At 37.2% G+C, this 15,946-nt stretch overlaps 1 protein-coding gene across 5 annotated transcripts in view; it reads right to left on the bottom strand.

Annotated features, from left to right (window-relative positions):
• Nucleotides 1-15,946, bottom strand: part of supt3h (SPT3 homolog, SAGA and STAGA complex component) — a 92,475-nt gene that overhangs the window by 23,851 nt on the left and 52,678 nt on the right. For 4 of the 5 annotated variants that reach the window (XM_058399002.1, XM_058399001.1, XM_058398999.1 and 1 more), the window contains 2 exons: nucleotides 3,961-4,047; nucleotides 3,622-3,721 (listed from right to left, as the gene is read on the bottom strand). In XM_058399002.1, coding sequence (XP_058254985.1) covers nucleotides 3,622-3,721; nucleotides 3,961-4,047 — 187 coding nt within the window. The remainder of the gene's footprint in view (nucleotides 1-3,621; nucleotides 3,722-3,960; nucleotides 4,048-15,946) is intronic. The other variant, XM_058399000.1, reaches the window with a different exon arrangement.

Raw genomic sequence — 15,946 nt, 5'->3', positions numbered from 1 at the left:
TACAAGGAAATTATTAGCAAATGAGAAGGAGAAGGTAGAATAGCATAGTATAACAAGGGTACAGAAATAACACTGACTCTACATTTCTACACCATTTTGATTTGAGCAAACAAAACTATGGTAAATATTAAATTTAAAGTTATGTTAAACCTTATTACATTTCATTCCAAAGATTGCTCACTTCCTGGCTCAAGTTCAACAGGCATAATCAGCTCCAAGTCCCAAAGGCTTAATACAGCCCACCAAGACAAACCGCTTTTCACTCTACTACATGCAGAGAACCGCTGCTAATTAAATCCCTACAGCATTGCGCTGGGAAAATGAATAGAAAGAAATGTTAATTAAACGAAAGGAAACACTGTGATCAAATGCATCTTTGTGAAGTAATGTCTGCTTGACATGACATAAATAGCCTCAGAAAATGTTTAATCAGGGAGACAGGACTCATGACACCTTAATAACAGCACTTTTATGAGGCTCGAATTTCCTGGTGCTGGCATGGCTTGAGCTTCGAACAGAACCATAATTGTGGACTTCCTATGTAAACAGGCAATTCAATCAATGAAAAAAAAAAAAAAAAAAAACTAAAATAAAATATGCCATTTTGTGTAAACTCACTTTCAAATGGTACAAATACGCTGATGCATGTAATTAGAACTATATTTTTTGGCTTTAATGTTTTCTAAATGTATTCTAAATTTGCCATTTGATGCAGTGGTGTGTTTACAGGAATAAAAGAGCTTGGAAAATCTTGGTTTGGGTGAACGGTAAACAAAGCTAATCTGCAGTGATGAAACAGAGCATTCAAATCTACCAAAATAAACAGGAGAAAAAAAACACATGCCATCTTTGATCCACCAACAATGAGCCACAAAATTCAGCACTACACAAAAATGTGGACTGGACTATTTTACCAACTACTGAAAGTTACTCAAGCTTACATGATTTACTTTGCGAGTTAAGATGCATTAGTCTAAAACGCATCCCGCCTTCTCCCAACTTAAAGACATGGCTGAATTCTCCATTTCACCCTTTGTTTCCTTCTTAAAGACGTCTGAATTCCATATATAAATCTATTACTGCTGTGACAGAGATGTGTGGGGTTTTGGGTTTGGTTCCTCATAAGGCGAGGTAAAGAAACGTGCATTCGGATAAATCCTGAAACTTCCACTGACCCAAGTGCCTTAATTAAGGAACGCTTCTTTATTTCTGTAAAACGCTAATAGCAGATAAAATATATGCAATCACATATGGAGAGTTAAAGACAGGTTCTAACATAATGGAAAGAGTTCAAAAAGCCATTGTGAAATATGAAAAATACATTTTGCTGGAGTCGCACAATAGCATTTTCTGAAGACTTGCTTAGTCATTTTCCCCATTTTCCCCTCATAAAGACATGTCTGAATTCTCTCTCTCTCTCTCTCTCTCTCTCTCTCCCTCTCTTTTTATACCAGTTTTTACCCTTTTAAAGTCTGAATTCTCTAATATGGCTTTATGGAAGTCCACTCTGAAAGATGTGAACTGTGTTTCTACTAAAATATACGTGATAGGATTAATGATAGTGGTGTACATTTTTTTTTTGGCTGATGTTGCATTATTGTTATATCTGTAGAGTTTAAATGGGAAAAAATCAACAATATCAAACATACAGGATAACAATCATAATCTCACTCACATTTCCCACTGAGGGTTAACATGATATTAATGAGAGGTTCTGTGAAGAGGAGACGAAGGTCATGTAGGTAATACAATGCTGTTGCGCTGAGTTGTGGAAAAGACTTTGAGGTTTATCCCATATCACTAATTTACAACATGACAGTGGTGTTGATGGAGGTATTAGAATAAACACTGAAGCGCTGGAGTCTTATCTGTTTGAGCAGAGGGCAGCAAATCAGAGAGCATGAGGGACTAAAGTGCTGCTGCATTGTTCTCTTTAGGTAGAGATGAAATCCCCATGCAGGGTTCATTATTTGTCAAATACATATTACACGCGTGTGAGGTCTTGCAGTGAAATGTTTTTTCTTATTTATTCGTCCCACAGTGCAACAATGAACAATAGAAAAACATGTCACTCTGGATAAGGGAGTCTGCCTAGAAATGTAAATGTAAACAAAAAAAAAAATAGAGAAAATAGAATGTAATAAAATACAGAAAAATGAATATGGTAGAATATGAAAGGCACATAATGATTTAATAACCATACGGTAAAATATAGGAGTTAATATAGGAGTCGAACAGCATGGTGGTTAGTGTAGGAAACTGTTAACCATAGTGAAATTAGTCCGACTTGTCAAATGAAAGAATCTGAAACCAGAAAAACTTTTATGACAAAGAAACCAAAAGGGTGGATTCTTTTCCTTTAACAAATCTGAGCGTATGTTAAAGTTTACATGGGCAACCCTGACTAAGTGTAATATTTTAATAGTGCTTTAATCACAACCTGCTGCTGGAAGAACATCTCAGACGTTGTGTGTCTTGCTCTTGATGTACAGGAAGAGAAAAGGGGGGAATAAAGGACAAGCGGTAGCAGCGGTGGGTCACTGCGAGCATGCTGGTTAGACTGTGGGTATGGTTCAGTGTGTAACGCTCCTCACAGTGGTTTTCATAGCCTAAAGTGCTCGGGGAATTACTGCAGGGGTCAGGATAGAGACAGTGTGGTCAGAGTCAGCCTGGTTGCTTTCAGCCACGCTTCTGCTGTGTCCCCGACACGGCCACCACACACACACACCACACACACCGCAGCCGAGAGAGCAGGAACAGCCGTGGTGCTTCCCTCAGGCCTCACAGGGAGGAATCGGGGCAACAGGGCCTACGGATGCCAGCAGAGCTCTACGCTCACCCCGTGCTTTTATGGAAAACACTAAAAAACAAAGTAAGAAAAACGTATTTCCAAATCCAGTTTTCCTGACAGGAGGAGGTTCATTTGGGGAAACGTCAACCTTTTCGGAGCCAATTTGAGCACAACACAAACGCTGGGGGAGCAAAAACATTAAACAGAGCAGCCCATCAGACTTCTCGTGGAAAAAAAGGGGGGAAAAAAAGTCTGAATTTGCGCGCACAGACATGCAGACTCCTTCTCAATCGACTGCGTGGAGCGCTCGCTCTGAACGCCGCATTTAACATTATTCCATCTCTCAAGTTACAGGCCAGATGAGGAGCAAAGATCCTAATGATACTCATCATGACATGAAACGGCACTGCTGCGTCTTTTGCGGATGATTTTCCTCTCTCGTTCTTCGTTTCACTATGATATTGATGGAGAACTAGCAGAGGGAGAGGTGGAACGCTATGCAAAGAGGAGGCATGCCAAAGCTTCCGCCTGCATTCTGGTAATGACTCTTGCTGATTGACTGTGGCATACAAAATTACCTTGGCTGACTCCAATCATTATGCATCCCTTCATCATTTAAAGCGCTTACTGAATGGTGAATTTCAGTTGGTGCTATGGGGAAATGATTTAAATATATATATATATATATATATATATATATATATATATATAAATACATACATTCATATATAAAAATCTTCTCCAAGGCAGAATGTCATAAACATACCCTGGAGTTAAACTGTAAGTGGCCTGTATGATGCTGTAGTAAAAATAATTTATGAATCTGTTACCTGTACCTGAGTCCAGTGGCTCTTCGTCATCAAGGGTTTTCATCAGTTTGGATTTGTAATCTCGAAACTGCATGTACTTAAGGAGTCGCCGCATTTTTTTCTAGAAGAAAGGGGCACAAGAGGAAAAATAATGAAACAGAGAGAGAGAGAGAGAGAGACTATAGTTACTTTCACAATGCAAGGGCGGAGGCCCAACTGTACAAGTTCCAATGATTCCAATCATTCCGCATACTGGAGTAATCAGCTATCATTTACTGTCAGAGCAGACATTAGCATGAGGAGTTGGGCGTGTTTGTTTTAGCAATGTGCTCACCGAGTGCGTCCGCGTGTGCTTTTTACCTTGTCTTTCCTCATGAGGAAGATGATATCTTCTGGTGAGATGAGTCGGGCTCCTCGGAGGAGAGCCACCTCGGCTGCCTGGTGGAGCTGCAGAGCAGAGAGAACGAGCAGTGAGGAACCCGACCAGAGAGAGAAAAAAAAAAAAAAAAAATCAGCTCTGAACAAAAAGCTTCAGTCAGCAGACAACAAGATCACGCTTAAGATGTTTTCATTCGACATTCTGCCCGTCAATGCAAGTCGGATGAATGAGTAACAGCATCTGCTGTTTAAAATCCTTGAGGGACTTGATAAGAAAACCACATATTTTTGAGAGCAGCACTTTCATAGTCACATAGGGTCTCCATAAACTTCAGACAATTTTGGCAGACGTAGCGTTTGTTTTGCTTTCTCAGCACTCAAATATGACAGCACAGCTGTCCTTGCCTTCAGGATAAACATGAAAAGAGGGGTAACAGTTGGAAAATAAGTGTTAGTCAGCCAGCTAGTCAATGCCACCTTCCAGGTGCCCATCCTGGGAACTGCAAAAATAATAATAATTAAAAAGAAAAATAGAAAAGAACAAATATATATCTATATATAGCAGCAAAAGGAAACTAACCTAAAATGAATCTTCACACATCTTATTCAGTAACTACTATAAATATAAAACAGTATGGAAACCTGCCACAATATTTTTACATTGCTGTTAATGTGTCAAATTTCTTCTGGACTGTCTTGTAAAATCTCTGAATAGATTCTATGGATATCCTTGTGCCAATCAAAAAGAAACAAGACACTACACACGTTTCACCCTCACATCACGCGAGGGTTGTGGTAATTAATGTGTGTCAAGACCTACTGCATACACTTTATAAAATATAATGGCCTTATTCATCTTCCTTATTGGGTTATGGCTAAAAGAAGTACACAGGGATGTTACGTTCATATGGAAACAATCTTTACCAGCATGAGGGAAAGGCAAGAGAGAGAGAGAGCGAGAGAGGGTGAATGAAGCTTAGGCACAGCCATTTCATATTATTGCCAAAAAGAGCAGAAACACCTCATCCATCACTGTCACCTTCGGCTGAAAATGATAGCTGTCTACACAAATCAGTAAATCAACTGAACTCTTTGGAAATAAGGAACTTTATGGAAAGACTACAGTATCAACTTACCGATATTTTTAACCCTAAACTTGCAACAGGAAGAAAACGACCGTAATGGGTGATGTTAAACCGGTCATTTAAATCCATTTAAAAGCAGCAGGGTTTTGTAAGACCTCATTAGTACAGGTAATGAGCTGAGGATTTAAGAGACAAAAATACAAATGCATGCAAATGGGAAAAGAAAAGCAATGTGGATATTTTCAGATGAAAGGTGGGATGGGTCTGAACGATAGTTTAGTCAACACTGGAATTTTGAATGAGGCATCTGACCGCTTTGAATGAAAATATACAGTAAGTTCATACAGTGGCTCTGAACTCCAGTGCTGTGAGTCGTGTGGGTTATAAATGTAAGAAGAATCCTGATTTATTGCATGAAATAGGACACAATGGCTTTTAAACATATTTAATGCTTAAAATGCTCACCAGGAAACAATTCCTGACAAAAAGCAAAACAAGAAGAGAACAAACACATTCTGCAATTTCTGATATCAGAATAAAGTAATATTTTTCCTCATGGGCGATCAGATGATATTTATTTCCAGTGGTATAATGTTGATTTTATTCCTGGAACTGGCTATAATTGGTATTTTATTTTATTTTATTTTATTTTTTTTAAAAACCCTACATTAATTAAATCGTAGACCTTCAATCCGTCTTGGCTGGAGCTGGATCTCGAAATACATGCAAGCAATTCTTAGAGGATTGTAAACATTTGTTGGTCATAAAATATGTTTGCTTGCAAATGTGGATCTCAGTGTACAGTTTGGAGGTAGAATGGGCCTCACACATGCAATCACAGGGCGAGCATTTAAAGACGTCCGAGCTCAGAGAGCTTCATTTAGTTCTTTCTGGCCTGGCATCTTTCCAATGTTGACAGACTGACTGCCATATCTGTCCCAGCATTTAACAGGGAAATAGTTTTTAATAGACAAAAATGGCTTTAAGTACACCTCTCATCCTTCACTCTCCAAATGTAACCGAGCCCAAACACCAGCGAGGCTCAGGAATCAGCCACTGCTCGTCTGGGTAATTATTATTTACAAAGACTTATATTATTACAGGATTATAAAATTATTTACCTCTGCACTTACCTCTACTCATGAAGTAAACGACGGGACAGTTAAGGGCCTTATGACGCTTTAATAGCTGAGAGAAATGTGAAAATGACGAAACCCCACAATGAACATGATCAAGCACGTGGATATTTTCTACATCATTGTGCGTCATCAAATATCTTGTTTTCTTTCAAAGCAACAGTTTAAAAATCAGTCCCTTCCCCCACTCTAATTTCCTAATGATCCATTTTATTAGCTTGAATCTAAATCCAAACTTCATCTACAGCAGCTCTGACCGGATTTACCCCGAATTAAGAGGAAAGAGGACTGACCTGGTCCATACTTTTCCTCAGCTGCCCTTTTTAAAGCCAGTTTTTTCCATGCCATATGAAGTCGCTGGCTCTCCAAACAGATTGGGTGAAATAACAGATTAATTTTGGTAATTGCTCTAATTTTACACTCGATGAAAGCAGTCTCCTGAGCTGTGAGGCTGAATGATGTCGGCGGAGTTATTTCATTTGGGATGGCTCACGGGCTCGCTGAACACTGAGATCTCTGTGGTTTATTTCCAGCAGCTCAGAAGCGGGCTCTGTTGACAGTTTACTCGAGTGGCGAAGGACTGTTTTACCATTTCTGGGATGCCTCAGCTATCACACTACACAGGCATTCCTAAGAGGGAGAGTGTTTTTCTCCATTTTGATATTGCAGGAGAAAACCATGGCCAGACATGAGCGCAGACAGGAGCGAGAGGACAAACACTAATGACCACTGTAGTCAACTTAACCTTTGGCCTCAGTAAGACAAGTCTTTCCTTTTAGGAAATGAGGGCTAGAACCCTTCTGAATCCCCTTTTTATGTGTGAAGCAAAGCGAATGCATTAGTGTTTGAAATAAGCCTTGACTAAAGAGTTCGCTAAATCAGTGCAATCAGTGTACAAGACTCCTAGCGAGTACAGAAGTATGCAAGCGTAGTGCGCTGGAGGAAGCTCGCTAGCCCTGGGGCCCTAATTAGAGGGATTCATTTTAATTAACGCACGTTTCCAAGTGACGCTGGCCTCGGAGGGCTGGTTCATGTCACATTACAGTGTTGGGGGAAAAACGACTGGCTCTCGTGCAACAGAATGGCAGAAGTCAAATAAACAAACCGGCTGAACATAATTTCCTCAGTGCTGCTACTGCAGTGTTTTGAAACGAAATCCATTATTTGATTACACGGAGGAAAGGTAAGCGGAAGACCAGGGCAGTGCTCCAGTCCCATCGTCCTTCTGAGCAACAATTAAACCATTTCCTTAGAAAGCTGGACATTTCACGTTTGCATTACTCACCTCCTCGACAGATTACTCAAGCGCACTGGCTTAAAAATAAAAAATAGCTCAAAAATCAACCGTGGCAAGTCAAACACATGATTACGTTTCCAGTGTAAACTTAATTAGTGTATGTTTTGCATGTGTCAGCATCTGGATTATATAACAGGTAACCTTGTTTGATAAGCTTATATTGGACTGTTAAAGCTTATGGGATCTGTGTAACAGGGCGTTTTATTCGCTGTGGATGGAGGACTGTGTGATGCTCGTTTGGGTGCTACTGGATTCATTGTTTGATAATATTACATTTTGGAAAAAAAGAAGAAGGAAAACATTTGTTATAAACAATTATGTTAGAAATTATCAAAGCAGACTCGCTATCAGAGGAACGGGAATTCCGAGAGCGTTTGCACTGATTAAATGTTTTGCTTGTTCTTTGTGGTTTAATGATGCTGTTTGGAAAGTGGCATTATCAATGTTTGGTGAAACTGAGCGTCCCTGAGAGCTCGCCAGTTGGGTAAATAAAACAAGTGTTTCCCGTTTCTCGGCTCCGTGAGACAGAAAGCGAGCGACAGTGTGGTATAGAAATGACTGCGCTGTAAAGCACGGGACATGATGAAGGCACCTGCTGCGCTCGACGTCTGGCACATGCTGACCTTTACTGCTCTCATCAACACCAGTAAAGCTCAATAACCTGCTGAGAAAGCTACACTGAGACCTGGGATAGCTACATTAATAAAAGTAATAAGAGTCTTTGTGTGAAGTCCTACACACTACTCAGTGTAAATAAGAATGAAGTTGACAAGTGTGTGTGTGTGTATATATATATATATATATATATATATATATATATATATATATATATATATATATATATATATATATATATGCACCTATGATAAAGCAACCAGTTCCTGCAAAGTAAGATGAGACATGAGACCGCACAGGATGTGAGAGGATGTAAAGTTCCTCACTCGCTGTGGAAAACGATATAGAGAACATATATTCAAGCAAAATACACCCCTCATTTATCCTGCCTTGGCAATGCAGAGACTAATTGATCTAGGCATTCGCAAACCTCTGATGTATGTCAGTGCGAGCACCTGGACGAGAGATGACAGGCACGCTTCCACAACCCAAACCATTTTGACTCCAAATATCCGGTGAGCGATCGCTCACGGTGGAGTGTGTCTGGGCTCGGGGTGGCTCCAGCAGCGCTGCGTTTCAGTCTGGGCCTGGCAGAAAACCTCCTAACCAGAGTAACCGCAGGCCACGCGCATGAATACACTTCTATTACACTCAAACCGACCTGAGGACTCGAGCAGCCCCTCAGCAGTTCTTTAACTGGCTCTGAAAAAAAAAAAAAAAAATCTGAAGTTAAATATATCTGGATCACCATTAACTCAGACCACCCATCAGGTTCTTAGGTGGAAAGCAGAATCCACAAGATAAACAGGCAACTAAATGTAATAAAAAAAGTAACCGAGTAAACAGAATAGATAAACAAAAACAGGCCTGGAGAGTTCTGCTGCTGAAAGTTGCTTTATTCAGCCCTGGCATCCTGATCCAGAGAAATGACGCTCTGGACTTTTCATGTTTGTCCTGCAAATAATGAGGATGTGAAATTGAAATTCTGCAGACGATGTCGTTTTCGGAAACGTGGATGCCGCAAGGTTAGGAGCACGCCTTGCTTACTGAATACGATCTGTAAAAATATAAACAAGGCATTAAAATATGCATCTACTGCTTTCCGATTTAAAGAGCCGTTAACAGGAACGGGTTTTCTACCCTAAGGAGTTCAAGAACAACCTCTTCGGAGAACAAGAGCACTTTTACCACCTGACTACAGGTTATTAAGCTGATACATACAAAAGACTGGTAATTTTATTAATTCTCTTCACAGCGACTGGTCATTTTCACATAGTCTAATCAAATTTACAACAGAGGGCTATGTTGAAATAGTCATATAATGAAATTGCCATCATAGCAAAAAAACAAGGCCCAGGGGATTGATAGAAACTCTGGAAGCAGAGAGCGTCCGGAGGAATAAGTGCCTATGAAAGCAGAGCCTGCCAACTTTTGCACCTGGCGTTATAAGAAGTAGCCAAGTGAACTCTGTTTCACATGCAGGCGAAATGTGAAGTCTTTTCACGGTGCTGTTTGGGTTTCTGGGTGAAAGCAGACGACTACAGACGTCTGGGGGAGGACGCGCACTGAATTAACTGCCCTCTCCCTCCACACATTACAAGAATGAATTACTCATATGCTGTCCATTTTCTTTAGGCATTAATAGAGCTGTGGAAACATGCCTGCAGAAACATTGCGCTCTCACAGGAGCGTGCACGCTGTATCGTGTCACCGGTAAAGTATAGATATAATGGCAGAATTTTAGCACTTCGTGTTAATCTTAAACCCATGTTCAGTATGAAGAGTAGAATTTTATTGTGGAGATGCTCAGCCCTATAAAGCTCATACTGTAGTAGGAGTCGTCGGTCATGCAGAAATGTGTGTGAAAAGCACTAGGGGTCAGTGTAAGGATCCCATTGACAGTCTCTGAACGAGCATGGAAAATATGCAAAACTGCATCATTTGCCTTCAAATCTCAGTGTGAACATGCTGAAGCGTTTCCTAGACTGAGTATGTAATCAGAGCGATTTAGTACAGTCACAATAAATAAATAAATAAATAAATAAATAAGTGATTTTCGCCCACCAACTTATCACGAACTATGTTGGACACGAGGTTAGAAAAGGTTAGAGAACACACCTGCATACACACTCTGAGCACCAGTGACTTGTGATGAGGAAATCAAAAATAGTTATAGTATATATAATATAAATGCATACATAAATATGGAAATGCGTATATCTATATCTCTATCGCTCTCTCTCTTTCTCTCTCTCTCTCTCTCTCTCTCTCTCTCTCTCTCTCTATATATATATATATATATATATATATATATATATATATATATATATATATATATGTATATATAAAACTGTATTAACATTTATCTTGATACTTCACCACAAAAAAATAAATAAATAAATTACAACTTGTTATTATTATTTTTATTACTGTGTTATTATGTATTGTATCTTATTACTTGTGTAGCTAAAATACAGAATAAAACTCTGCTAAAAAATGTTTTTAATTCTATCATCAGCCTTAAACATGGATTAAATAAAAAATTAGGTAACAGAAAAAACCCCCCAAAAAAGCAGAAAAACAAAAAGTGCTATTTCTATAGAAACGCATTCAGAAGCTTAATAAAGAATGTTTCTGAATAGTGCGAGTTGCTCTGACCATCACAGTCAAGCATGTGAGGTTCATTTGACCCTCGAGGGTTGGAGGTTTGCGTCATGACTCTGTTCTCGGTGTGTCTGTTCTCCTGTGCCTTGGGGGTTTCCTCTGTGTATTCTGGTTTCGTCACCAGTCCAAAGACATGTGTTGTAGGCTGACTGGCATCTCTAAATTTTCCGCAGTGCATAAATGCGTGTGAGTGAATGTGATAGTGCTCTGTGAGGAACTGGCCAGTGTTGTGTCCAGTGTGTCCTTCACCTCGTACCCGAGTCCCCATGTTTCCCGTGACCCTGTGTAGGATATGTTATACAGAAAGATGTAAGGATTCTTGTAGATGTAATGTAATAAAGCTGTCTTAATATCATCTCCTTTAGAAATTGTGTGATATATTCATACTTCATCCCACAGAAACGAGGCTTCAAAGGAAAGTATTGAGTCAGTGTTTAGGACAGTTCGTGCTCGCTGAGAAAAGTGAACAGCTGGGATACAGGAAGTCTGCATGCCAGGTCAAATCTCAACACAGCCTTCTCAATTAAGTGTACAAAGCTTAGATAAGAAGCAGAGGAACAGAGTGTCTGATCCATGCGTGGTGAAATGATGCGTCCCAGACGTTGCTTTCTTCAGTGCGGTTTTATCTCTTAATCTCTGAACTCTGTCGACAAAATCACTGTCACGTCCTCTCACTGCTATTGACGGTCAACTATTAAGGAAAAGCTTCATTACTTCTTTTTATGTCTTAAGAAAGTTCGAGCACGAAGTCGTGTGAGAGCTCGCAAGGTGTCAGATGATAAGCCGTTTATTTGTGTGCGCATGCGAATGTGTGGGCGGAATACACTCCACACTCCGAGCCTCTGCCACCAACGCAGTGTGAAATGTTTTGCAGGCCATCTGGGAAGGATTTATTGTGTAATTTGGTTTATTACCACTGCGGTCTTCGTCTAAGTAGCATGAACACAATTACGGTCCACTCGGCACGGCTACACCTGGCCTCTCCAAACAATAATAAATCCAGGAGAGAGAGGAAACAGGGAATTAATTGAGGGTTATCGCCATCATGCCCTGTTTAGTGCTTACTGCCGAGAGCCGCAAGATATTTATAGTGCTGCGAAAATAAATATTCAATAGTGTTGTATTACAGTACATACGCTCCCGTACTAAAGAGGCAGACTTTCCTGAAGAGGTACAATAAAGTGAAGAGATTATTAACAAGTGTGGATGAGGGAGAAACCGAGCCGACGAGAGAGCTGCTGTCTCACACCAGTTACAGAGTGATGAGGTTAAAATGAGGAAGAAATAAAGGAAGTCTAAAACAGAATGAGATAAAGACAGCGCTACTGTAAGACTGTTCTATGACAACACTGGGGTCCAGAAGTATTGGCACTCTTAAAGAGGTTAAAAAAAAAGTTTTTAAAGGGGTTTTAATAAAAGATGATAAAGTGGCTTTGTGGTTAATTAGCTTCATCACACACAGACTTTTATAGAAATCTCACCTTTAACTGTAGTAAATATATCCCACAAAAAGACCAAAATATAGCTTTTTTTTTGTTAAAAACAAAACCACATGTGTCACTGAGTCATCGTGCACGCTGCAAAAAAAGGCATTTTAACAAAATTATTTATTTCTTATTATATTATTAAAACAAGCCAAATATGAGGCTATTTCTAGGCATATTTTTTTACTATTTTTAAGCCTTAAATGTTCTTGTTCTATTGGACTATTATTGTAATAATTATAACCATTCATGTCTAGAAAGAACCAAAATGACCTTTTTTCTAAATTCTAAAGCTTAAAAAATAGTAAAATACGCCTAGGAATAGGTTTAATAACTTTTTATTTAGTTTAATGTGATCTTATAATAAGAAATAGATGGATTAGACTCAATATATTATCACTTGCTAAGATGTCATTTTTCACTGTGTTTAAATTTTTATTTTCTCTGAATAAATTTCATTTGAATAAAAATAATTTAATTTAATTAATTTAATTTGAATAAAGAGAATCTGAGTCACTCCTCAATAATAATAATAATAATAATAACAACAATAATAATAATAATAATAATAATAATAATAATAATAATAACAATAATAATAATAATAATCCATATCCACCAGAGTCTGAGCTCTGTTCTGCTGGACTCGCTCACCTCACACTGGGGTTTAGTTGCCGATTAAGATGCCAAAGTTGGACCCTGTGGAAACATCTTGTGTATTTGGACGCATGTTATGGATCATACATGGTGTACACATACTTTTTGGCCAATTAGAGTATTGGAATAAAACTCACACATTCTTTGTATATACTGTACTTTAAATTACAGTAACTGTAAATTTTACTTCAATTAAAGGTGAGACTTCAGTGAATCGAATTTTTTTTAAATGAATTTTTCTCCATATTTGCCAAGGTAGCTGACTGTGAGGTATGTGACATGCACTAGGATTTCAGCTACCGAAAAATTCATATAATTTTATTGAAAGCGTAAAAATGCCAGAAATATGATCAAACAGAGACTGCACTACTTGTTGTAAAAAAAAAAATAAAAAAAAATAAAAAAAATAAATAAAACAAATACGCCACTATGTTTTATAAACCTTCACAATTTCACCAGTAATGAATTTGCTGCATGCTATAAAAAAACAGCTTGATTTTAATGATGCTTCATAGTAAATCAATGATACCAAAATACACTGTATGCCAATGATATTAAGGAATAAAATTATGAATAAAATCCCTTAAAGTAAAGTTAAGGTTTCAGTTTTGTCTGAATTTTCAGGTTGGTCAAGAATTTGCGTTCTGGTGCATCAGTAGTTACAGCTTCATCGCTCTGGTGTTTAAGGTCCTCTGTGCTCTATGTATCTTTGGATCTACAGAACAGAGTTATATGTCTCCAGGGAGGGGTCTGTAAATTATTTGAGGCTGTCCTGGCTTTTTATGTTTGGCAAGTAAGCTCCACAAGAGTTTTTAAGTGCTGTGATTTATAATATGCAAGACGTTCCCGCGCATCTGATTGAAAGCCAGAGCGCCTATAAATCTGTCTGGCACTGGCCGCTGTCAGAAAATATGGCCCGAGCAGATGACAGTTAACATTAATGCATTAAGTGAACAAGACAAAAGTGCACGCGTCCGGATGTGAGGTAAAAGAAGGCAGCTTCATCAGTGAACTGGGTGGCATCTGCTCTGTGCTGCGAAACAGATGCGAAGAGTCTTACAGCTTATGGAGAGTTCAAAGGTCTGACTTTTATTTCATCTGTTAACAAAATTCATCTAAAATGATCTTATCAGAGGTTTTTTTTTTTTTTTATTTTTTTGCAAAAATCTTAAAATTATGAGTATGTTATTGACAGGAACCTGAGTATGGTGCGAGACATTTTACACAAAACAGTTAAAGCTTAGGTTGTTTTAGCTTTTTCGATTAAAATGTTAAGTATGAAACACACTGGGCCGTGCGATTAGAAGAAAATAATCAATAACACAGTGGAATGCTCCTATAGGGGAATAAGAGTGATAAAGTGGAGTTCCTGTTAAGACCATAAAGCATCCAGGAGTGTTTCTTATATATAGATAGATAGATAGATAGATAGATAGATAGATAGATAGATAGATAGATAGATAGATAGATAGATAGATAGATAAAAAAGTAGATAGATAGATAGATAGATAGATAGATAGATAGATAGATAGATAGATAGATAGATAGATAGATAGATAGATAGATAAAAAAGTAGATAGATAGATAGATAGATAGATAGATAGATAGATAGATAGATAGATAGATAGATAGATAGATAGATAAAAAAGTAGATAGATAGATAGATAGATAGATAGATAGATAGATAGATAGATAGATAGATAGATAGATAGATAGATAGAAAAGTAGATAGATAGATAGATAGATAGATAGATAGATAGATAGATAGATAGATAGATAGATAGATAGATAGATAGATAGATAGATAGATAGATAGATAGATAGACTAAAAAGTAAATAGATAGATAGATAGATAGATAGATAGATAGATAGATAGATAGATAGATAGATAAAAAAGTAGATAGATAGATAGATAGATAGATAGATAGATAGATAGATAGATAGATAGATAGATAGATAAAAAGTAGATAGATAGATAGATAGATAGATAGATAGATAGATAGATAGATAGATAGATAGATAGATAGATAGATAGATAGATAAAAAGTAGATAGATAGATAGATAGATAGATAGATAGATAGATAGATAGATAGATAGATAGATAGATAGATAGATAGATAGATAAAAAGTAGATAGATAGATAGATAGATAGATAGATAGATAAAAAAGTAGATAGATAGATAGATAGATAGATAGATAGATAGATAGATAGATAGATAGATAGATAGATAGATAGATAGATAGATAAAAAAGTAGATAGATAGATAGATAGATAGATAGATAGATAGATAGATAGATAGATAGATAGATAGATAGATAGATAGATAGATAAAAAGTAGATAGATAGATAGATAGATAGATAGATAGATAGATAGATAGATAGATAGATAGATAGATAGATAGATAGATAAAAAGTAGATAGATAGATAGATAGATAGATAGATAGATAGATAGATAGATAGATAGATAGATAGACTAAAAAGTAAATAGATAGATAGATAGATAGATAGATAGATAGATAGATAGATAGATAGATAGATAGATAGATAGATAGATAGACTAAAAAGTAAATAGATAGATAGATAGATAGATAGATAAAAAGTAGATAGATAGATAGATAGATAGATAGATAGATAGATAGATAGATAGATAGATAGATAGATAGATAGATAGATAGATAGACTAAAAAGTAAATAGATAGATAGATAGATAGATAGATAGATAGATAGATAGATAGATAGATAGATAGATAGATAGATAGATAGATAGACTAAAAAGTAAATAGATAGATAGATAGATAGATAGATAGATAGATAGATAGATAGATAGATAGATAGATAGATAGATAGATAGATAGACTAAAAAGTAAATAGATAGATAGATAGATAGATAGATAGATAGATAGATAGATAGATAGATAGATAGATAGATAAAAAGTAGATAGATAGATAGATAGATAGATAGATAGATAGATAGATAGATAGATAGATAGATAGATAGACTAAAAAGTAAATAGATAGATAGATAGA

Source organism: Hemibagrus wyckioides, linkage group LG09 (genome assembly GCF_019097595.1).
Source record: "Hemibagrus wyckioides isolate EC202008001 linkage group LG09, SWU_Hwy_1.0, whole genome shotgun sequence".
NCBI classification, from domain to species: Eukaryota; Metazoa; Chordata; class Actinopteri; order Siluriformes; family Bagridae; genus Hemibagrus; species Hemibagrus wyckioides.
Note: the sequence above shows the minus strand (reverse complement) of the source record. Positions and strands in the feature narration are given on the sequence as shown.